Source organism: Haliotis rufescens, unplaced genomic scaffold, assembly GCF_023055435.1.
Source record: "Haliotis rufescens isolate VD_foot unplaced genomic scaffold, xgHalRufe1.0.p SCAF_11, whole genome shotgun sequence".
Classification (NCBI taxonomy): domain Eukaryota; kingdom Metazoa; phylum Mollusca; class Gastropoda; order Lepetellida; family Haliotidae; genus Haliotis; species Haliotis rufescens.
The window spans coordinates 31,807,591-31,830,797 of NW_025963791.1; the positions used below are offsets into that span (position 1 = coordinate 31,807,591).

At 40.7% G+C, this 23,207-nt stretch overlaps 1 protein-coding gene and 2 long non-coding RNA genes across 3 annotated transcripts; all 3 read left to right on the top strand.

The window, feature by feature from the left end:
- Positions 1 to 2,278: 2,278 nt before the first annotated feature.
- LOC124132525 lies at positions 2,279 to 8,235 on the top strand. The gene is made up of 3 exons (XR_006860806.2): positions 2,279 to 2,434; positions 7,589 to 7,751; positions 8,023 to 8,235. It is a non-coding gene; the product is annotated as an uncharacterized LOC124132525 (long non-coding RNA).
- Positions 4,680 to 7,191, top strand: LOC125378013. Its single transcript, XR_007219981.1, has 2 exons — positions 4,680 to 6,747; positions 7,105 to 7,191. It is a non-coding gene; the product is annotated as an uncharacterized LOC125378013 (long non-coding RNA).
- A 1,181-nt stretch (positions 8,236 to 9,416) lies between the features above and the next one.
- On the top strand, positions 9,417 to 11,362 carry LOC124132620 (heavy metal-binding protein HIP-like). The gene is made up of 2 exons (XM_046496621.2): positions 9,417 to 9,868; positions 10,519 to 11,362. Exons 1-2 carry the CDS (start codon positions 9,445 to 9,447, stop codon positions 10,938 to 10,940), a joined length of 846 nt encoding a protein of 281 aa, XP_046352577.2. The 5' UTR covers positions 9,417 to 9,444; the 3' UTR covers positions 10,941 to 11,362.
- Positions 11,363 to 23,207: the final 11,845 nt, after the last annotated feature.

Consider the following 23,207-nt stretch of genomic DNA (forward strand, 5'->3'; position numbering starts at 1 on the left):
TAAGTATATGCTGATGGAGTTATGATGGGGACGAGGGGCGATATGAGTGGTTAAATTCTTTTATTAAATATATGCTCTGGGTTCTGTAAACGAAACTTAATTGGCAGCTATTACAGAATTTGTTTTAAAACAACAATAACCCAATTAAAATAATTCAATTTTCGTTGTGTTCATTGAAATTCCTGCATTCTTATTAGCTGAAATGGTCACGTGTTATTGCATTCATTTCCCAATGAATGTAAAAAAGTAAGCCACGCCCACCGATGCGCACTACTTTTATTTCTGCGGAATACTGTCGGAATACTGAGGAATACTTTTGTAAGAATCCGCTACGCGGATTCATACAGTTTGCACATCGGTTTTTCGATTCATACTTCAATGAACCGAAAAAAAGAAGACGTCAATCCTTAAATAAATACGGGTTAAAGCTTGTACATTTTGTTAACACCATTAAAGAGGCAGTATACACAATATTGATGTCCCACATAAGAAATAAACGACTCGTGGTCGGTGTTTGTCGTAAAAATAAATCACTGCAGGGAGAATAAACCACTTTAAAGGAATGTAGAATGAAAAAAACAACGATTTACAGAACCTTTTGGCCGAAATAACCCGGCTTTGCTGCTGATGCTAATCCTTGTCTTCAAACGTTGTTCGTTCCGTGAACTGGAGATAATCTTCCCTGTTCTGGGAGTGTATCAGTTCTCCAAATAACAAATTAATGGACCCGTGAAGATCCGGGGTACAATGGGTCTTCAGCACCCATGCTTGCCGTAAAAGGTGACTATGGTTGTCGTAAAAGGCGACTCACGGGATCGGGTGGTCAGGCTCGCTGACTTGGTTGATGCATGTCATCAATCCCAATTGCGTGGATCGAAGCTCATGATGTCAATCACTTGATTGTCTGGTGCTGACTCGATTATTTACAGACCGCCGTCATATAGCTGGAATATTGCTTAGTGCTGCGTTAAACAGCAAACAAACTAACAAATCGAGTAGGATTTGCCGCTCGGAGGAAACCCCCGGACGCTTATCTCATGTATGTCTGAACTGGAATCTCAGTTGGGATGTCAGAGCAGATATTACTCTCTTTGTTGTATATTGTTTAAATGTCCTGGAAAAACGGTGCCGATGTTGCTCTTCAAGACCTAATCCCCCCGAGACAGCAAGGTGTAGTTTATTTACATACGCATATTTTGTTTCAGGTGTAATTTTGGCAACAAATACGGATTGTTACCTAATGGCATTTATACATACGCGGTCTCGTCAGCAACCCATGTTTGTCGTAAGAGGCGACTAACGGGATCGGGTGGTCAGGCTTGCTGATTTGGTTGATGCATGACATCTTATGCAAATTGAGTAGACCGATGCTCGTGATGTCAATCATTTGATTGTCTGGTTCAAACTCGATTATTTACGGACCGCCGTCATATAGCTGGAATATAGCTGAATGCGGCGTTAAACAACAAACAAACAAACAAACATACGCGATTAAACGAATGGTTGTAGAAGGCGCCTGTTGCTCCGTCTACGGGTAATGGGTCTCCACGATTACTGTTATAAGTGTGAACCCGTCGTTTACACACCCGTGTCGTCACGGGGCATATACACACATGGTAATGTTACTCATGTTTATGGTGAAAACATGTAAAATAGCCTTTTTCACGTTAGCATAGATTTGCACAAGTCTCTAAGGTTATAATTATTAATTCAATTCATTATTTTTAGGGGTCGGTCGGGTAGCCTAGTGGTTAAAGAGTTAGCTCGTCACGCCGAAGACCCGGGTTCGATTCCCCACATGGGTACAATGTGTGAAGCCCATTTCTGGTGTTCCCCGCCGTGATTTTGCTGGAATATTGCTAAAAGCGGCGTAAAACCATACTCACTCACTCATTATTTCTAGATTATATAAAATAACAAGTACACGTACGTTGTCACTATAAGAGACAGGCGTCCGTACTATCCACTTATCTAGACTTGCCTTTTAGGAAAGAATTACTACACATCCATGGACTTATCTTTCAGAACAGCCTTGGAGCAAGGCTACTGTAAGCACTATAGAGATTGTATTTGGTAAAACACACAAGAACTAGTATATCTGGTGTGTTTTTTACCAACCGATGTCATTCCACCCATGCGCCTTTGCACTCCGGTCTTAGATCGGTTGACATGATTAAGGTAACATGTAAGATATGCAGGACGTGCATCTGCTATTATATACACATACACGTGTTACACATTAGTACTGGCGATGAGTAAGTCACACGGGAAGGGTGTTTCCAGGCTGTGCCAAACAAGTCAGTCTGCGATATGTGTACGCATGGCTTGATGACGTAGCACACAAGTGCCTACATCTGTCAGAAAGTTAGCAGAAGCAGACGAGTATACTTCAAGTGTTATGCGGCCGTGATATATTACCGAGCTGATAGATCTGGTAGGTAAATGAAGATTTAAAGATAGCATACTGAACTCAAGAAGCTGTTTTACCGTCCTGTCGGGGCCAGCTTGTTCCAAGTCTATTTTCATTACGTAGAAGCTGACGGAAGCCAGGGTATCGTTAGGATCTATATTTGGAACAAGTGTTCCTGCAGTAAACGCTGGTAAACATTGTCTTGTTGGCAATATGCTAGTTTTCTCACGGAATTCTTTCCTGGAATAATCAGTGTTTTGTAAGTTACCAATGTATTATTGCGAGCCTTATTTCTTTGAAGTCGATATTTATATAAAGAATATTTATACAGTATACATGCATTGGTGGTTAATTCTTTTGCACATAAGCAGTGACGGAAAGTTGTATAATTAAGGGGTTATTTTTTTTATAATATTGAGTTAACTCTTTGGGTGTTGTTGAGTCTTGATGTTGAATGAACCTGTTGATAGATCTTAGTATCTGCATGTGTGGACTACAGCGGTGGGATGGACGGGTGGTTTTAGCGTTGGCTTGTCCTAACCTGGCACAATGTGTGAAGCCTATTCCGTCATATGGCTTGTCTATATTGGAAGAACGTGTAATCCATACTCAGTCACTCCCTCAGTTTCGCGCAACAATATTACTAGGAAGTATCACATAAGCACAACTATTACTCTATGCCATAAGTGTCTCCATACCAATGTCCCTTTCTTACAAACAAGGCGGACACACTTCGTCATTCAGGCTGGTCAGAAAAAGCCTTTTCAGAATGACTTAATTTACCGTTTGTTTGTGGTTGAACTCCGCACTCGGCAATATTCCAGCTAGACGTGGGTCTTAAATAATCTAGGACCAGACAATCCAGTGTTAGAGAGTGTAAGCATCTGTCAACGCAATTGGGATATGATCATATACAATAAACCAAAGTCCCCAAGCCTAAATACCCGATCCATGAAGTCGCCTAGCTCTTACAAAGAGCATACACGTTGCTCCGACAATGCTTGTAAGAGGCGACTAACGAGATCGGGGTAGGGATCGCTGACTTGGTTGATGCATGACATCTTATCCCAATTGAGTAGATCGATGCTCATGATGTCAATCATTTGATTTTCTGGTGCTGACTCGATAATTTACAGACCGCCGTCATATAGCTGGAATATTGCAGATGGTGGCGTTAAACAACAAACAAACAAACAAACAAACACGTAGGTTGCTTGGGATATATATATTCTAACCTGGAATCCCCATGGCTCGACCTAATTTATGATTAGTTATTAAGTCACATCACACATCGTCCAACATTATTTTGATAGTAAACGCAATGAAGATATTGCCCCGAAACCAGCCAAAATGACATATGTTCATATCACATTGAACTGTCATTGTTACCTTATGGGTGTATGGTATTGTAGTTAGAAGGGTCTGACCCTCAGGACTTCTGGTTTGAAAGTTCAAGTTCCATACGACGTAATGCTGGCAGCCACAATAGTTATGCACTACTTATGGTAATGCTCAGTCTGCAGTTTGCATTTGAAAAAGGTGTCAGATTTGTTTCCAGTTATAGATTAGATCTTTATGGGACACGTATTTTTATTACAATCAAAAGCACCACACCAAAAATGACTGTGTTACAGTAGATTTAGCGCTAAGATCTTAAATTCAAGTGTAACCTCGTTATACCACATTTACGTTTACATTTGAAGGAGTGAGTATTGTCTTACGCCACATTCCAGCAATATCAAGACGAGGAACATCATGACTATGTTTCACACATTGTACCCAGGTGGGAATCGAAACAGGCTTATGACGAACGCTGTGACCACTATGCTAATCTGCAATATGCTCCTGGGTACGGTTGCCTCAGGCAAAGGCTCTGTATTCTACTGTACAGAAACCCTATGATCGTGGGTTCGAATCCCGGTTCTCCCCGATTATGTGTGTACGTTTGTCAGCACCATACCCGTGCTCGTGGGTTTCACGAAAGTGGTAAACGCATGAGACCTGCATCGCTTCGGGCTTTACTCCCACATTATGTTTGTTTGTTTCTTTATTGTTTAAGGCTGCAAACAATCGAGTCTGGACCAGACAATCCAGTGATTGACATCATGAGCATCGATCCATCCTCCCACATTAAGCTGTCATGCCTCGATAGAACTGTTCAAAGCGGCGTTAAACCCAAATGACTCACTATCACTGACACGTCGTGATATTAATACTGTTAAAGACGGCGTTAAACCCAACTCTCACACTCCAGTTTAATAACGTGAGGACTATTATGTTGAGATATTGCAGCAGAGCAGAAAATGTATTCATTAATAATAATTTTGGACTCATGGCATACGAGGTTTTAGTGATAAGTTCTGAGCCTCAAATAGAAATGCTTGACCTAAGGACATTAAAATGATTTCGTTTTTTCAACATGTTCCCTTTTTACATCGGTACACTTTTGTCAACGATGTTGGAGGGATGTTATTCCCGTTTCGCGGAATCCTTCTCTTGACTGTCTAAAACGTTCTCCACGGCTGCTATGACGTAATCGTTCGAGTCGAAGTGGGTTCCGGCTAGAGCTCTCCTCATGTTTGGGAACAGACAAAAGTCTGACGAAGCCAGGTCAGGAGAAGAAGGTGGGTGCTGAAGGACTTCAAAGCCACACTGACCATGGTGGATTGAAGCCATGGCAATGATTGATTTGTGTACTGCATCAGTGTCCTCGTGGAAGATATTTCAGATATCCTTAATTTTAATTTAATCCAGCAATTGACTCAAAGTTAAAGCATAATATGCTCCGTTTATTGTCCGGCCTTTTGGAGGATAGTCCACCGTGAGGACACCCTCAGCAGCCCAGAACACGGAGGCCATGACCTTTCAAGCTGATGGTGGTGCGGATGTCAAATGATTCTACTGTTTGGGTTACTGTTTGGACACAAGTGGCGGACCAAGGTTTCATCCAGTCACAAATCGTTGCAAAAACCGTTCTGGATGAGCTAAACAGGGCTATATTATCACAAGGCTTGTTGTGCCTGGTGCGTTTTTGATAGATGTCAGAAACTTTGGAATTCACGGAACTTACACCTTCATTGCTTAAGGTTTCTATGATATGCTTACTGAACTCGCTGAGTCATTCGCCGGTCGGTCATCACCGTAGCATGGATTCTCACACGTCGTGACGTTACAGGCTTTCCTAGACTGATGACGTCCACAAGGCTCTTCCTGCCACGACTAACTCTGCTGCCCACCTCTTTACGTTGACATAGTGAGGGGCATCTTCAGTAGACTCAACCTCTATATCTCGCAATGTCTACACCAAAAGATGTCATTTTACACATTTCCTTCAATGTGAGGCTCAGAACTTATCAGTCAACCCTCGTATATGACAACATGTACTTCTAAATGCTAAATAAAGCGACAAAACCTTTTCCATATCCAACAAAAAATCTCTGCATAAAGCATGTGACAAGAGGGCTTTTATTTATTGGCATGTTGTACTATTTAAAAATAATTAATTAACGTAATTAATTAATGTTGACATATTTAACATGACAGATGAAGAGAACTCATCTAAGTCCCTATTGCAACAAGTCGTGTAGTATTTCAAAACCTTCCTTGACGTCATCCTGTAAAGGTCTTTGTTATATCTGATGAAAACAATTAAGAGGTCATTCAGTAGAATATCATAGGGATAGTCGATTAATATGTGTTCTGTGGAATATCCATAGTTTCAATGGTATTTTATAGAACCATCAGTTTTGAAATCTCATTATAAACCTATTCATTGGGATCTCTATTAAGTAAGAGAGTTCTTTCTATAAGCATTAAAAACAATTGTGAGGTTTTACTATCAAAGTAAAACCTATTAAGAGGTTTTACTTTCAAAGTAAAACCTATTAAGAGGTTTTATTTTCGTTATAACGTTAACCATGTTATAAATGTTATAACGAGTATCTATAAATGAGGCGCTTCATTATAGCGCTTCCTTGAAGACGTGATATCATAACTTGCACGTGAAATTCGCTGACTTGCCAGGCGTTCAAGAGCACTTGGATGTGTCAACAACAAAACACAACTAAAATACTTACTTTTAAATGAAAGTGAAATCTTCGGTTTCTAAATGTTTGTGTTGCAATATTCCACTTCTTTTAAACTTTTCAAAACGAACATTCGCAAATTTTAAAGGTGTTTTTTGCTTTACAAGATTTTCGACTTTAAACAATCCAACTGTTACGTGAAGGTAGTTGTGACGTAACGGCTAACAGTTACTGCACGAGCAAATTGTGCAGCATTGATAAGCACTTGTTTAAAAGCACGTGTTTTGAAACCTCGCTGTCCTTTCACCAGAGGTGAGGTGAAATTGGGTTTAACGTCGCGTCCAAGATTATTGCACTTATATAGCGACGTGCATGCATTTTGTGTGTGTGTCTGCTTGTACTAGAACGGACTGATGCCGATTTTATAGTGCTAGCCCACTGAGATACCATGCCGCAGTTTAACATGAATACCCCACTCAGACAGTATACTGACTCCGAGACGACCAGTCCTTGCTTTAACCCCTTAATGCCGAGCGCCAGTCAGGGTAACAACAAGTACCATCTTTTAACGTCTTTTGGTATGACGCGGCCGGGGATCGAACCCCGGACCTTCTGCTCTCCGGGCGGACGCTCTACCACTAGACCACGGAGGCGGTTCTTTCACCAGAGACTCTGAAGTGATGTCACTTTTAAATGTCCACGCGGAGTTGTACACATGACATTCAATTTTAATTGAATTAAAATTTTGAATTGCTACTTGTTGTCATTTTTTCAGTTACTTGGTTAAACCTGGGATTTGAGGTTTTACATTCAAAATAAAACCTCATAATAGGTTTTACTTTGAAAGTAAAACCTCTTAATAGGTTTAAATGCTCATAGAAAGAACCTTCTTACTTCATAGAGATCCCATTGAATAGGTTTATAAGTATGGAAAAACACTTTCCCTCGGTTTTGGTAGACAGAGCATGCCCTGGGGGTCGGGAAAAACCGCGGGGGCTTCGGCCCCTTGGTTTTTCCCTCTCCCCAGGGCATGCTCTGTCTACCAAAACCTCATAAGCGTGTTTTCTCCAATACATAGAACTTACGAACATGAAAGATACGTGAACCAATAATAATAGTAATACAGTTTTTTGTTGCCATATGTCATGTCTAGAGGACACAATGCCGATCCCACACATCCACCATCTGACCCAGGCGGTACCCCTGGCGCTTCTCTTCCTCCTGCTGCTGTTCGTGGCCGCCTTCCTGGTGTACAAGTACAGCATGTTCTCGGGGAGCAAGGCCAAGTAGACACCTGCACACGACGTTCTCTCATGGTGAGCTGCCATTTTTCTACTCTTCTAGTGACTCATTTAATTTTTAGAATGTTCTAAAGTTATATTTGAATATAACATTAACTCTGACAAAAATGATTGCCAAGCTTGAAGGTATTTGGGTAGATATCCGATCTGCTATTTCAGGCAGGCAGAGTCCTTTTTAGTTTTGTAAAAAATCATTTTCTGAAAACGTTACAACACAGACAATAACATAGATTAGATTTGTTTTAGTTGGCTGTTATATTTGACGTTATATGTATACCTATTTCAGATGACTTATTGCACAAAAGACGGTCAGCCTTGACCCGAGGTTTCCCCCTATTCGGACACGTTCAGGAAACACCAGCGACAGAATTGCAGTGCTGTACATATAATGTCGATATGATCAATCCGGTTTGCGTGGCTCTCACAGCATACAATGATGAAATGCAGAGTGATATCTATAATGTAATTCACGGAATATAAAAGCAAGATGTGGAAATGATTAATTTCGTGCATTTGTTTTTCAAAACAAGTATGCTCGTGTCATACAAAGGTCCAAACGACAGGTTCCCTCCTTAAAAGAACCCGTAAGTAAAGAACTGATTGACACACGTGATAAAAATAATGTTTAATTACATCCTACACGGATGGATTATACATACTCATGTTTACATCATAGCGTAGGTTTGACTCCCATGTAGATGACAAACTCCACAATACTACATACCAGTATACTACCATCTTCCTAAGGCAAGGGAGTTAACTGACTCTAAAAGTCCAGTTTCCATCCTCGCCGAACTAGGCTGGCCTCAATCGGAGCGCCACCAGTGGCTATTACGAGTTATGTCCCTTCTATGTCTCTCCTATTGAGCAATCAGATTCCACCTCCCATATCACTTATTATTTGCTTCAAACAAAATGGCGGCGCCCAGTCCAGACGGTCTGATCGATTATCAAGATATACTAGCATATTGTAATAAAACGTGTCTTATCTCGCGAAGTGCATCAAATCAAGAGAAATATTTGGAAAATGTCTGTCGAGGCCAAGTTGACGGTACACATCTTTTGCAAATCCTGCAATCGACCGAAATCTCTGGGTTGAAATCCATGTTGTTTACGAACCAGATGTCGATTTCGTTTCACGATTTTGATTTGACTTTGCATAGACTCGTTAGTCCAGCCAAAATATAACTCCATAATTGCAGTCTAGTTCGGCAAGGGGGAAAACTGGACTTTTATAGTCAGTTAACTCACTTGCCTCGGGAAGATGTTTGATGTTAAGACCGATTCTTTTAACTAGTATAACAAATATAGCATAAAAGGAAAACTAATGGATTATATGGTCTCCGGGACTGGTCATTCATCATAGGGGAGGGGAGGGAGGGGAGGGGTTTGCGATGTGAGACACACACACACACACACACACACACACACACACACACACACACACATGTATATTTGGGCACATTTTATGCTTCTAAGTACATTAATTCCTCTGAACAATGTCACCAGTATGTATGTCATGTACTGCATAACACGCTTCCTTAACCTTTTATGAACGTCTGTTGTCGTACACTTACTGAAACAGCTGCTGGAAGTACATACTAATGACATGGTCCTTATCTCATACATTGGCACGTGGACCGATTTCGTTATCTCACTACACGTAACTATCCAGGTAGGACCTAGACACGGACGTACTTTCTGCAGGATGTCAGATTCCAGTATTGACCATCACCTATTTCTTCTTCTGATACTCGCTTTCCCCGTGGTTCACTGTCCTATCACATCTGTCATTAACGCCAACGGAGACACCGTAGTTGACTTGAGTATCATCACCTCCCACATCACCCATCTTGAAAAGCAGGTGTCTTCGCTACAGCACCAGTTCGAGTCCGACCTCAAGTCGACCATGACGGACCTGGTTAGCGTCAGAAGCGAACTGAAGGCGAGCCGAGAAGAACATGATCAACTCAGAGAAGATCTGAATGCCAAGTGTCAAATATTGAAGCTTGCGTCTGACGAGTTGAATGTCACGAGATCAGAAATATCACGTTTGAAGGAAGAAAGTCGGGAAGTAAAGACTGCTTGTGTTGCTAATGTTCACTCACTGACGAATGTGTTGGAAATAGTTGGTAAGTGCGATTTCAGTGTAAAATTAAAGGCATGTGTAAGGTGAGTATGGTTGGGGTTGGTGGAGATTAAGCAGTCGGATTAATCACAATGAACAGGGCTTAACGTGGATGATAGAGACATTTGGCTGAAAGAAACAGGAAATGTTTCTCAGGCATCGGCGCGTCACTTCAAATCCTGGCATTTTTATTGCCAAGAAAAAGGTGTATCTGCCAAGGCCAGGTATGATTGTTGGAAGTCTTGATGAAAGTCTTTTGAGGAAAATGTACCCGAGAAACCGTACAATTTTTTATGCACTGCAGCGAACAATACATACCGTAACAATAAGGTTCAAATCTTTATGACTTTAGAAATAATGATACGAGCATATATATTGGCACAAAGCACACTGCACTAAGTTATTATTAATTGGGTTTCTACGATATTGTTTGTGTTTTTCCTGTTACCTGTTACATATCTTAATGTTTTAGATGACATTTGTAAGTGTTGTCAGTAAGGAAATATCTGCAAATATTCGAACGCTTATGAGATGAATATTGCTGAAAATCTAAAAGGGGTGTAACGTTTGATTAATTCTTTTATCCAACCTTCAAGAGCCCCTATGAGAAATACAAACTAGTCAGGTATCACAACCTTACCATTTTCTTCGCAGGTGCAATCACCACAAACATTTCATTCGAGGTTTCCTTGTCACACCCCCTGCACTCTGTAGGTGACAAAGACACCCTCAAATTTGACAAAGTTCGTGTGAACTCTGGCCACCATTACCATAAGGACACAGGAGCTTTCACTGCACCGGTCAGTGGTTCATATATGTTATGGGCAAGTATTAGGCTGACAGAACCCAACAGCTTCATCAACATTTACGTCCACAGTCACAACAAAGTAATTGGTCATGGCCACGCGGAAACGTCAACGTCTACACCGAGTGTTGCCACGTTACTGACAGTGACGTTCCTGAGGGTAGACGACAAAGTGTGGTTCACCAAGCACTCTGGATCTACAGTTATTCATGGAGACATACATACATCTGTGACATCGATTTATGGTGGCGCTTTGTTGCGTCCACACTAGCACAAGATCTAATAAACCATTTTCATGACATTTCGAAGCAACAGGCAATCATTACACACATAAGGACTGTTGAATCAGAAATATTATTCAAATACGTTTTCCTTATTATTATACTTCAGAGAATTTATACTCACACATGAGAATGCTGACATACTGCCTATGATCAACACTCAGGAGATTATATATGTATTTTGTGACAGGTTTGCTTAACTTTAAAGCATTCACTATATACAACTGTCCTATCTTCAACGTGGTAACACATGTCTATAATAAGATCCGGCACTACAACACGCGACGCATGATCTGAACATGTATGGGATGGGACGATGGCAGGGGGTGGAATCTGTTTCGGCAGATAATCGAGACTGGTTAATCTCTGTTTTTATATGTGTTGACCTGATTGCATCAGGGGTTTGCTTCACGACATACATGCATGAACACCTATTATGACTTGTTATTACTTCAGAGATCCCTTCTTCTAGGTGATCTGTTTCTCTTTGCATACTGATCGGATTGACTTCTTTAGTAAATTGAAAGTTTCAGATGACATTTGATTAATTTCTTTCTACAAATGTCAAGATAAATGAGTGTCCTCACCTTATACGTCCACCTAAGTTGGCAATCAAAGACACAACTGAGACACCTTATTCAGTGTCTTGTATGGACCTGTGCATAACATTTAAAATGAGGAATTGATTGACAGGCATTTCTTAGAAGTAGACAAGACATTGTGGTTTACAACTTCTTTATTAGCGACGTTTCGGTATAGATCGTTATACTGTTGTCAAAGAATTCTGTAATACTAGAGCGCCTCCGTGGTATAGTGGTAGAGCGTCCGCCCGGAGAGCGGAAGGTCCGGGGTTCGATCCCCAAGCGCGTCATACCAAAAGACGTTAAAAGATGGTACTTGTTGTTACCCTGTCTGGCGCTCGGCATTAAGGGGCTAAAACAAGGACTGGTCGGCTCGGAGTCAGTATACTGTGTCTGAGTGGGGTATTCATGTTAAACTGCGGCATGGTATCTCAGTGTGCTAGCACTATGAATCGGCATCCGTCCGGACTATAGTACAAGCAGCCACACAAACACACACACGTACATGCACGTCGCTATATAAGTGCAATAATCTTGGACGCGACGTTAGTAAGTATTATATTATCACCTGTAATACTATAACAGGGACGTCGCTATTACTGTATAATATTACAGTCACTCACCCAGCTGGACAACAAAAGGAATGATTTCGATTTTCCATCGTGAATTGTGTCTACATATTGAGCAGTATGCCATCGCTCCAGCTAATAGTGTCTTATGTACCAATCATGGCTTAAGTACTACGTATAAATCAAATTTCATTGAAACACACATTATTCTTACAGCTAAGCCTTTCAATTTAAGGGTTTTACAATCAAAGTCCCGATTAAGTACCTCCAGAAATTGTATGGTAGACATTCAGTGTTTCTTTGTTGAAAGTAGCTGATTATTCAAAACAAACCTACCTTACATCCTTATCTGATCAGCATCGGTACAATAGAAAATGTGTGACTCGTGGTGTACAAGGAATACAAGAACACACTTGTCGTTGTATTGACTTTGCTAGAAAATCAAACTTTATTGAAAAAGGGATTGAAATAACTTGGACAGAAAATGAAACTTTCCATCTAGGAGACATGTTCATAATGACTATCGAAAAAATAAGACATTGAAACACCTTGAGCAAAAACAACCTTAACAACAATAAAATGACCGTATCTCTTAGTGAACTGCATCCATGAATGGTCTGCGTTCCTGTAATAGTCATAACATTGGTATTATTTTGGACACAGACAACGGTGTATTTTGATGATTTTCTTTTGGCATACACGCAGTAAACTTACCATAGCGTGCCAAAAGCGTATGACGGCGGGTTCAAATCTCGGTTCGCCCAGATTATGTTTCTAGGTTTGTCAGCACCAAACTCCTTCTTGTGTTTTCTATAAAGTGGTAAACGTCTGAGACCTGCATCAGTTCGGGCTTTCCACCCACACGAAGCTGACCCGCCGTGATACAACTGAAATAACTCAATCCTTCTCTAACCCTTTAATTTATAATGAAACATGTCAACGTCTTCCCAAAACGTGACAAATTAGCACTCACCAGATAGATTCAAAGTAGGTTTAAATATCATAATGTGTTGAAATGTTTCGCTATAAAATTAGTGTAATCAATTTGATCTACGAGACATTATGATGGTAGGAATATTCTTGCACACTATCAAGATCCGGGTCAGAATAGGTCTTCAGCAACCCATGCTTGCCATAAAAGGCGGCTATGCTTGTCGTTAGAGGCGACTAACGGGATAGGATGGTCAGACTCGGTGACTTGGTTGATACATGTCATCGCATCCCAATTGCATGGATCGATGATCATGATGTCAATCACTGGATTGTCTGATCAAGACTCGATTATTTTTCGACCACCGTTATATAGCTGGAATATTGCTGAGTGTGGCTTTAAACAACAAACAAATAAACAAACTGTCATGGACACCTGTCCATGATATAGTTGGAACCATGGAATAGACTTTTATCAGACTTAATTGTCTTATTATTGAAACTTTTAAGGGTTTTTGTCACTTCTATAAAAAGTATTTTGTGTCTTGTAGACTTTTGGCAATCACGGCGGGGGACACCAGAAATAGGCTTCACACATTGTACCCATGTCGGGAATCAAACCCGGGTCTTCGGCGTGACGAACGAACGTTTTAACTACCAGGCTACCCGGCCGCCCCTAAAGACTTCATGAAATAAGGTCACATGACCTGCGGATTCTGTCCCGGCCACTGATGTTTACGTCTTAGCTGTGTTGTTTCAAGAAGCCATTCTTCTTACTGTTTTGAAGTTTTATTTGAAGTATTTGTCCAGTGTATACTATATTTCCTTTGAATGTCCATTCAACATGAAACTTGACGCAAGATTGCATCTTAGGCCTTGAGGTATTCAGTAAATCCTATGTAGTTGGCTTAATGAAATTCAATATTAGCTTGGTCACGATATCTCTCTTTAAGTCAAAATAATACAGGGAACGTTATTCAAAATAAGCTGACGTATGCCTCCTTTCGACATGGGAATACACAAAGTAAGGCGTTTATTATACAGTACAAATAATCTCGTGATCAGTTGAAATTTGCGTCCCTTGTGTATGCCAGAAACCTGTGGTTCTCCCTGTTTCTAGGTTTGTCACCAGAAACCTGTGGTTCTCCCTGTTTCTAGGTTTGTCACCTGAAACCCGTGGTTCTCCCTGTTTCTAGATTTGTCACCTGAAACCTGTGGTTCCCCCTCTTTCTAGGTTTGTCACTCGAAACCTGTGGTTCTCCCTGTTTCTAGGTTTGTCACCTGAAACCTGTGGTTCTCCCTGTTTCTAGGTTTGTCACTTGAAACCTGTGGTTCTCCCTGTTTCTAGGTTTGTCACCTGAAACCTGTGGTTCTCCCTGTTTCTAGGTTTGTCACCTGAAACCTGTGGTTCTCCCTGTTTCTAGGTTTGTCACCTGAAACCTGTGGTTCTCCCTGTTTCTAGGTTTGTCACCTGAAACCTGTGGTTCTCCCTGTTTCTAGGTTTGTCACCTGAAACCTGTGGTTCTCCCTGTTTCTAGGTTTGTCACCTGAAACCTGTGGTTCTCCCTGTTTCTAGGTTTGTCACCAGAAACCTGTGGTTCTCCCTGTTTCTAGGTTTGTCACCTGAAACCTGTGGTTCTCCCTGTTTCTAGGTTTGTCACTTGAAACCTGTGGTTCTCCCTGTTTCTAGGTTTGTCACCAGAAACCTGTGGTTCTCCCTGTTTCTAGGTTTGTCACCTGAAACCTTTGGTTCTCCCTGTTTCTAGGTTTGTCACCTGAAACCTGTGGTTATCCCTGTTTCTAGGTTTGTCACCTGAAACCTGTGGTTCTCCCTGTTTCTAGGTTTGTCACCTGAAACCTTTGGTTCTCCCTGTTTCTAGGTTTGTCACCTGAAACCTGTGGTTATCCCTGTTTCTAGGTTTGTCACCTGAAACCTGTGGTTCTCCCTGTTTCTAGGTTTGTCATCTGAAACCTGTGGTTCGCCCTGTTTCTAGGTTTGTCACCTGAAACCTGTGGTTCGCCCTGTTTCTAGGTTTGTCACCTGAAACCTGTGGTTCTCCCTGTTTCTAGGTTTGTCACCAGAAACCTGTGGTTCTCCCTGTTTCTAGGTTTGTCACCAGAAACCTGTGGTTCTCCCTGTTTCTAGGTTTGTCACCTGAAACCTGTGGTTCTCCCTGTTTCTAGGTTTGTCACCAGAAACCTGTGGTTCTCCCTGTTTTTAGGTTTGTCACCCCCGTACCGTAGTCGTGGGTTTCACCAAAGTAGTAAACGTCTGCGACGTGCATCACTTTGGGCTTTCCTACCATATTATATAACTGTCAAAGGGGCGTTTAACCCAACTCACTCATTCATCAGTTGAAGTTATTTATACTTAAACCGCGAAGATTATAAGGAAATCTAATATATATTTTAATTATTAGCTTTGATAATGTTTTAAATCTTAAATGCTCAAATAGGGCTTAATAAAGGTTCACGACGGAGAATGAAGTCTTGGTGAGAGCAGTAAGAGTGAGTGATCGAGTGAATGAGTGAGTATGGTTTTACGCCGCTTTTAGCAATATTCCAGCAATATCACGGCGGGGGACACCAGAAATGGGCTTCGCACATTGTACCCATGTCGGGAATCGAACCCGGGTTTTCGGCGTGACGAGCGAACGCTTTAACCACCAGGCTACCCGACCGCACCGAGAGCAGTAAGAGATGAGACAGGTCGGAATACAGGAACTGTGGACGATAGCCCCGAGGTCTTACTTCTCTACCTATCCCTCGAAGGTTCTTTACCACTCTCCCCAAGACAAAATTCGAGGTCGTGAACCTTTATTAAGCCGTATTTGAGCATTTAAGATTTAAAACATTATCAAAGCTTATAATTAAAATATACATTAGATTTCCTTATAATCCTATGAACCGCAGCACAAACCATGTACATGTACTCCGTGAACCTTGACTTCATCACGTGACCCGGGTGCTCAGTGGGAAACTAAAATGCTGATTTAAACACCACCCTGAACAAGTTACAGATATATTCCCTTATCGAATTTGTAAATTAACGGAAGGACGAAGCCAAGGACTTCATGTAATGAGGTCACTTGAACCTTCAGATTCTGTCCTGGCTGCTGATGTTTACATGCACAATTGTGTTTTCTTTGGAAGCATCTCTCTAGAGTATATTACATTTCCTAAGAAATCATTACCAATGGCATTTGGCATTAGCTTTAATCTTACAACTTTATTATTAATTTGGTCAGGATAACTCACTTAAGGTATTAGTTTTAGTATATATTAATTAAAAGCGACAAAACCCTTTCCATATCCATAAGAATAGTCGATTGTACGATTCCGATGATACCATGAACATGTGTTTATGAATCACGTTTATGAATCATTATCAAATAGTGATGATTCTAGGTGGTTTGCAAAAAGGTGAGCATATCCTGTCCAACCGGTGGCACCCGCCGCAAACACATGCAAAGGCAAGTCAATTGTACACCTGAAAAACAACACTGGAACAAATGATACAAGTCACTGATGCCTCAGTTTGGAAATAGTTGTCCACCGAATATCTATCGTAAAGCATTTTGAAACCTTAATTGTTGTAACCCTGAGCAAGAGTCGAATAACGCTGTTTAAAATCTTTGTAGAAAGAGCATGCTCGATTATACCTCAAGAGTTGTAAAATGAAAACCCCAAAGGCTGGAGCTGCAGGAATACTGATAAACATAAAGGGAAAGTTAAATTTTGGAAAGTTGAAGCCATACCTCTTGTCATACAGCCATTTTGAGATTGTTTTGTCACTGAATCTTTAGGTCAGATCTAATAAGAAGCAACTGAGGCGGTATCACTGGTCAGATACAGAAACAGATCCGCAAGAAGGCAAGCACAATTGGTGCCATGGGGATACCTACTTTTTGCCGAAATGTCTTACCCCAAATTGTCCAGGGATGTTATCATTCAAGTCCAGCATTTCATTTATTGTTGTCTTAGTAAACTTCAAATGGCATTTGCATTCATTTTTGACAAATTGTCCTGAACCGCTGTAGCAAGATATGTAACTGTATCCACGGTCACCACGTTTTTAGGAAAAGACCCACGGATCAAGGAATGAAGATTTCCCTTAAGTTTGTCCAGTGAGATAATTGTGTACAAAGTTGAAACCCCTTAAAGTGGCATTTAGAAGTTGGTTTGATGAACTAGGGAGATGGTTCTATGGATACACAACTTCATTACAATGAACGCGACGTTTCGGAGTAGATACTTACACAGTTATCAAGCATGTGAAGTACAGAAATGTGAAGGTGGAAGTTTATGTGAATGTGGATAAGTGATGCTTAAACAAGGTTGAATGATGATAGATTGATGTTTACACAACAGATAGAAATAATTCAGAAACAAATATGCATAAGTTGCAAAGTGATTCTGTTGTATTTGACTGGATAACCAACCTTATATACATTATTACGATAATCATATAAGGTGGCGTAGCCAAAGGGATCTAGTGCAGATCGTAACTAATTACGTGCTGCTTGTCGATATTGTGATATTGTTGGAATATGGTTAAAACCGTCTTAAAACCAAACTGACTGACTCTCTGTACTTTGGGTGTACGTGAATGAGGTACTTTACTAAACTCTGCTCTTATTTCCATGACAATATTATGTCTAAATTGAACGAATAGCATATTTGTATTATGTTCGTGTCGCATTTGCACAGTGCAGATGAAGTTCTCATAAACCTTTCATAATAAAAGACATAACGAACAGAAAAGAAAAAATCAAAATGTGTTAAACAGAACAGAATCTAATATATAAAAGTTCATGTTAATTAACACCATTGAAATGTAAACATATACTATAGATGATGAAGGTCATGATAAATCAGTGTTATTGATTAAAATCCGTTTATGAAACGTTCTGAAATTGACATACCATTACATGTTACTAAATACTTCATCGCCCAATTTATAATGAACGTGCTGTTGCATAAAATGCCTTGGCCAGAAATTTTTCGATTTTCGAGTCCCCTTTATAACAGTTGCTAAAAGTGTCACAGTCAGATTTGATAGATATACTGAAGAAGGATAATAATACATTAATTATGAAATGAACCATATATAGTCATCACTCCCGAATAAATATATCGACCTCTATCCCGTCTAATGACTGATGAGCAATGATGAGGTAGCGGGCACAGGTTGCAAAGTGGTCTACAGTGTCGATTATGTTTCTTGGTTTCTCAGGACCATACCCGTGCCTGTGCACGTGGGATTCCGAAACGTGAGGAACGTGTTGTACCAGCATCACATCTTTCTCTCCTCCCTCATTCCTCGCCCTGATCTAACTGAAATACTATTCAAAGCGGTGCTAAACCAAATACACTCACACACTGACTTTTATCATGTAGAGTGAAATGTATATGTATTATGAATACGTCTCTAATAGTATGCCTTTTTCTGTCTTTCAGGGCTCGTACAAACTTCCCAGTACATTTGGCCCCGGATCAGCAGTGACGTTCATTGCCGAGCCCTTGGGAACAGGACACAAGTGGTATTGTGATGATATTCTTTCTCACATTTGGTTAACACTCATAACAATCTTGATTGCCACCGAGTCGCCTAAGGCGCAGCAATTCTCTGTGCAGAGTTGCGTCCCTTGGGCATGTCAGAGACTTAGCATCGTGGGTTCGAATCCCGGTTCGCCCCGATTATATTTCTAGGTTTGGGAGCACCATGCCAGTGCTTGTTGGTTTCATTAAAGCGGATTAAAGATCTTCATCACTTTCTTCCCACATCAAGCTAACACGCTGTGGTATAACTTGAATACTGTTCGAAGAGGCGTCACTCACTCACTCACTCACTCACTCCAATAACAAATTGAGCGTATCTCCCATCTATCAGCATAAATACCCTGGACCCAATCGGCACCATGTGTTAGGGAAATGACGCCATCTTCTCGATCTGCCCGTCATGGGTGCGGCGTTAAACAACAAACAAACAAACTGTTATTTTATTAGGCGGCTATTTCTATCGTCGTTTCATTTTTAAAATTCGGAAGGAAGCTGTGGTGGGATACTAGAATGAAGATGTATTATTTGTACAAATTGCAAACGTTTTAAAGTGGACGAAGTGTAAGTCAAATGCTTTCCCTCGTGATTATGTAAAAAGTGTAGAGACGTCAATCCGTTACACATCCATCCACGGAATCAACGTCTGTGATCATAGTCAAACTGTGTAAATATTTTCAGCGATTGAACGATCTCCCCTTAAGAGAGACGTTTATATTTGGGTGCCATGGTTTATAAAACAGTGCCAAGTTGATCTTTTATCATACTACCATAAGTCTTTTAGTCCTGTATAACGATATATTTTTAGAGTTCATTTGTTAACGCTTAATTCCATCTATATCGCAGCTACCTGTAAATAATCGAAACTGGACCAGGCAAACCTGTGGCTGATATAATGAGCAACGTTTGACGTCCGGATACGATGAGAGAGAGAGAGAGAGAGAGAGAGAGAGAGAGAGAGAGAGAGAGAGAGAGAGAGAGAGAGAGAGAGAGAGAGAGAGAGAGAGAGAGAGAGAGAGGTCCTCAGATGACAACTGTTTTCAGGTCCATCTCTGAATTCAACAAAGACGAAGATGATAAAGCGAACAAACTGTTACATACGTCTATCCGAATAAAGCCATAATGCCAAGATCAATAGTAAGAAACTCTCGTCAGAATGGCCATTACGGACGTGAAGAAAGGGCACATCTGTCACCTTTCAACATCAAAGTCGGACAACCCTTCAACTTCACTGCAATCCTTGACCAAACAGGATATACGGTAGGAAATTATGCCTCATATGTTTTGTAATTGGATTCTGTTTACAATATTAAACAAATAGGTTCTGGATTGTTTTGTCAAAATTGGCATGTGTCCTCACTCACTCAGTCACTCACTCATTATGTGATAACCAAATTACCATGTGAGGAACTTTAGATTTCGGTTTTCCAATTCCGTATTTTTGTTCTTCAGGCATATGTCGAAGGCGATCATTCCTTCGACTCACTGACTGACTCACTCACTGACTGACTCACTGACTGACTCTATAAGATAATCTAATTAACATATGGGGAACGTATTTTGTTCTCCAGGGATATGTCAATGGTGATCATTACTTCGACTTCAAGCACAGAGTCAAGGAAATGCCGCAATACGTGGCACTTCGTGGACAGATGAAGGTGAACAGCATGAAAGTCCGGATCTAGGATACGTCCTGTGTATCGTGGAATCAAAAAGTTCTTTCTCCATCACACAATTTATCTCCACAGCAGAATTTTAGCTACATATGAAAAGTGTTTTTGTAAGAGAAAATATCATCGAGGAGGAAAGTCTTATGATCTTGTAAAGTTACACATATATTAAATATTCTTCACCACTTCACCGTAAAATTTGCATTAAGCAATTAAATCTTGTAATGAGTGAGAAAACCTTATTATATCTGTTTGTTGTTTGTTGTCACCCTGTACATGTATGTAATCTGTAATAAACTCCTCTGAACACTGATCAGGATAACAGCTCTGTCGCAACAAACACAATTACGCACAAATACTCAGATATACATGAACGGGGCTAAGTTGTCAGTGTGTTTCCTCCGTGTGGCATAGCATGCTCGCAGCCACTCAGTCACCCACTAATAAGTTGTACGTATATTCGTGGATCAGGGCATGTTCGCTGGACTAAGGTTTGGGGATAAAGCACATAAACATAATTACCTTAGGTCAAACATACTGGAGTGAGTGAGTATCGCTTTACGCCGCTTTTAGCAATATTCCAGCAATATCACGGCGGGGGACACCAGAAATGGGCTTCACACATTGTACCCATGTCGGGAATCGAACCCGGGTCTTCGGCGTGACGACCGAACGTTTTAACCACTAGGCTACCCGACCGCCCATACTGTGGGTGGGAGACCAAATTATTAACTGACAAGTTGCACCTGTACAATCAATTTATACTTTAAACACTTTGCTCGCGTCAATATGCTGACCCGCCGTGATATTGCTGGAATATTCCTAAAAGCGGTGTAAAACCACACTCACTCACTCAATATGCTGACATGTGCCACGAATTGAACGAAAATATTAAACGAATTAATAACAATGCATTTTTGACCATTAGGTAGTCAAATATATTGATTGTAAATGTAACATTTTACATAATATTCCAAATTCCAATAAAGAATATTCACTCCGATTATGATCCTTCGCTTGTAAGCATGCACGTGGGTTTCTACAATCTGGAACACGTCTACCACCCGAGGGCTTGTCCGATAATGAGCTGACACAACATGATATAACTAAAATACTTTTGAAAGACGTGTTTTATCCGACAGTCCCATACACCAAAGAACAATCTGCCGAAGTAGATCCCATTTGGTCATAAGGCATTGCGACCTGGAATGCCCATGACACACATTTTTGGCCCAATAAAATAGACTAGTGACGATTTTTAAACTAAAGAAATATTCAGGTTGTCAAAAGCAATTAAGACACACGAGCCTTTTCAATAAAAGTGACAAAAACCTTTCTATAAACATAAGAGCGACAAAACCCGTTTCATGATGATAAGAAATCACTGCTAAATAAAAGCGTCAAAACCCTTTCCATATTCATCAGAAATATATGCCAAAAACACACTTTCAGATTTACGCTTTGATGACGTGAATCCCTTGCGATTGCAAAGTCCACACAGTCAAGCAATATATGCTTGACGGTGAACCTCTCATCACAGATAAAGGTTCGTCCTCGTCTGTCTTTAGCAGATATTCGTGGGTCAACCGACTGTGGCCAATACGACATCGTTGTAAAACGACCTCGTCATGTCTTGACTGACAACCGAAGTAGTTATGACCGATTGTTGGTTTTGATTTGTGAAGTTTATTGCTTCCTACCTGGGTGTCCCACCTCTTTTGCATGAGATCCCGAGAAAACTCTTGATTGTTGGTTTGAAATCACTGTACGGGATAAGCAGTGGAGAGAACGGTTTGTCAAGAGCTGCTTAAGCTGCAGCATCGGCTTTTAAGTTACCCATATGCCTACATGACGTGGTAACCGGCAAAAGACGATCTCACATTGGCCAGTAGAAAGATCATTATAGAGTTCAAGAATGTCTAGAATAAAAGGGTGATATGATGAGACACTTTTAAGTGTCTAAAGGCAAGACAACGAATCAGAGAAGATGATGATGTTTTTGGATTGTGATTGAAGTATGGTATTAGTCAAAGCTGTTAGGATAGCTTTGGCCTCAGCCGTAAATATAGAACTAGTATCTGGTATTCTTGAGGAGACAGTTCCGGATCCAATGATGGTGGCACTAGCAACTTTGCCACCATCCTTGGACCCGTCTGTAAAAATTGCACTGTGAGAATAATATTGAGTTCGCAATTGATTGTACGCTTGTTGATAAACCAAAGGATTTGTTTCGGATTCTTTTAGTTTAGTTAGAGTAAGGTTTACCTCTGTCTTCACCATCTGCCAGGGAGAAGACAGAAGTCGGGAAGGTGATATCATGTTAAGATCTATTTTAGCTGCGGTGATGTGTGGTAGAATTATGATTCCAAGTGGTGGAACCAGGTTTGATAGATTTCGAAAAAGGTTTTCATACTGAGGGTGGAAAACGCAATTGTATGCGGGATTTGATTTATTTCAGTGCAGTTTAGTGATATATTGCAGTTACAGTTTAATGCAGCGCTGTTCGAGTGAAGGTTCATCAGCCTCCACATACAGACTGTCCACGGGAGAGGCCCTACAAGCTCCAAGACAGAGCCTTAGGTCCTGATGGTGTATAGCGTCCAATTTTTCTAAATTGCTTTTGCAGGCTGCACCATAGACAATGGAACCATAATCTAGTATGGAGCGTATTAACGATCTGTACAAGTGAAGGAGGGTTGTCTGATCCCCACCCCACTCAGAATTTGAAACGCCTTTTAACATTTTGCCTTCAGATATTTGATGTGTGGTAAGAATGTCAGATGACGGTCAAATAAGAGGCCCAGGAATGTGGCCTCCTCTACTACCTTGACAGGAGTACCACCTAAAAGTAAATCTGGATCGTTATGTGGTTTGTATTTACGACAAAAGTGAATACAGTTTGTTTTGGTATTTGAAAATTTGAAGCCGTTTTCGTTCGCCCATTTTTT

What these genes read in the sequence shown, in the direction of transcription:
- LOC124132620 (XM_046496621.2), top strand. Translation starts at nt 9,445, where the DNA reads ATGTCAGATTCCAGTATTGACCATCACCTATTTCTTCTTCTGATACTC. An exon ending in GAATGTGTTGGAAATAGTTG is followed by an intron (nt 9,869 to 10,518) that starts GTAAGTGCGATT and finishes TTTTCTTCGCAG; the next exon opens with GTGCAATCACCACAAACATT.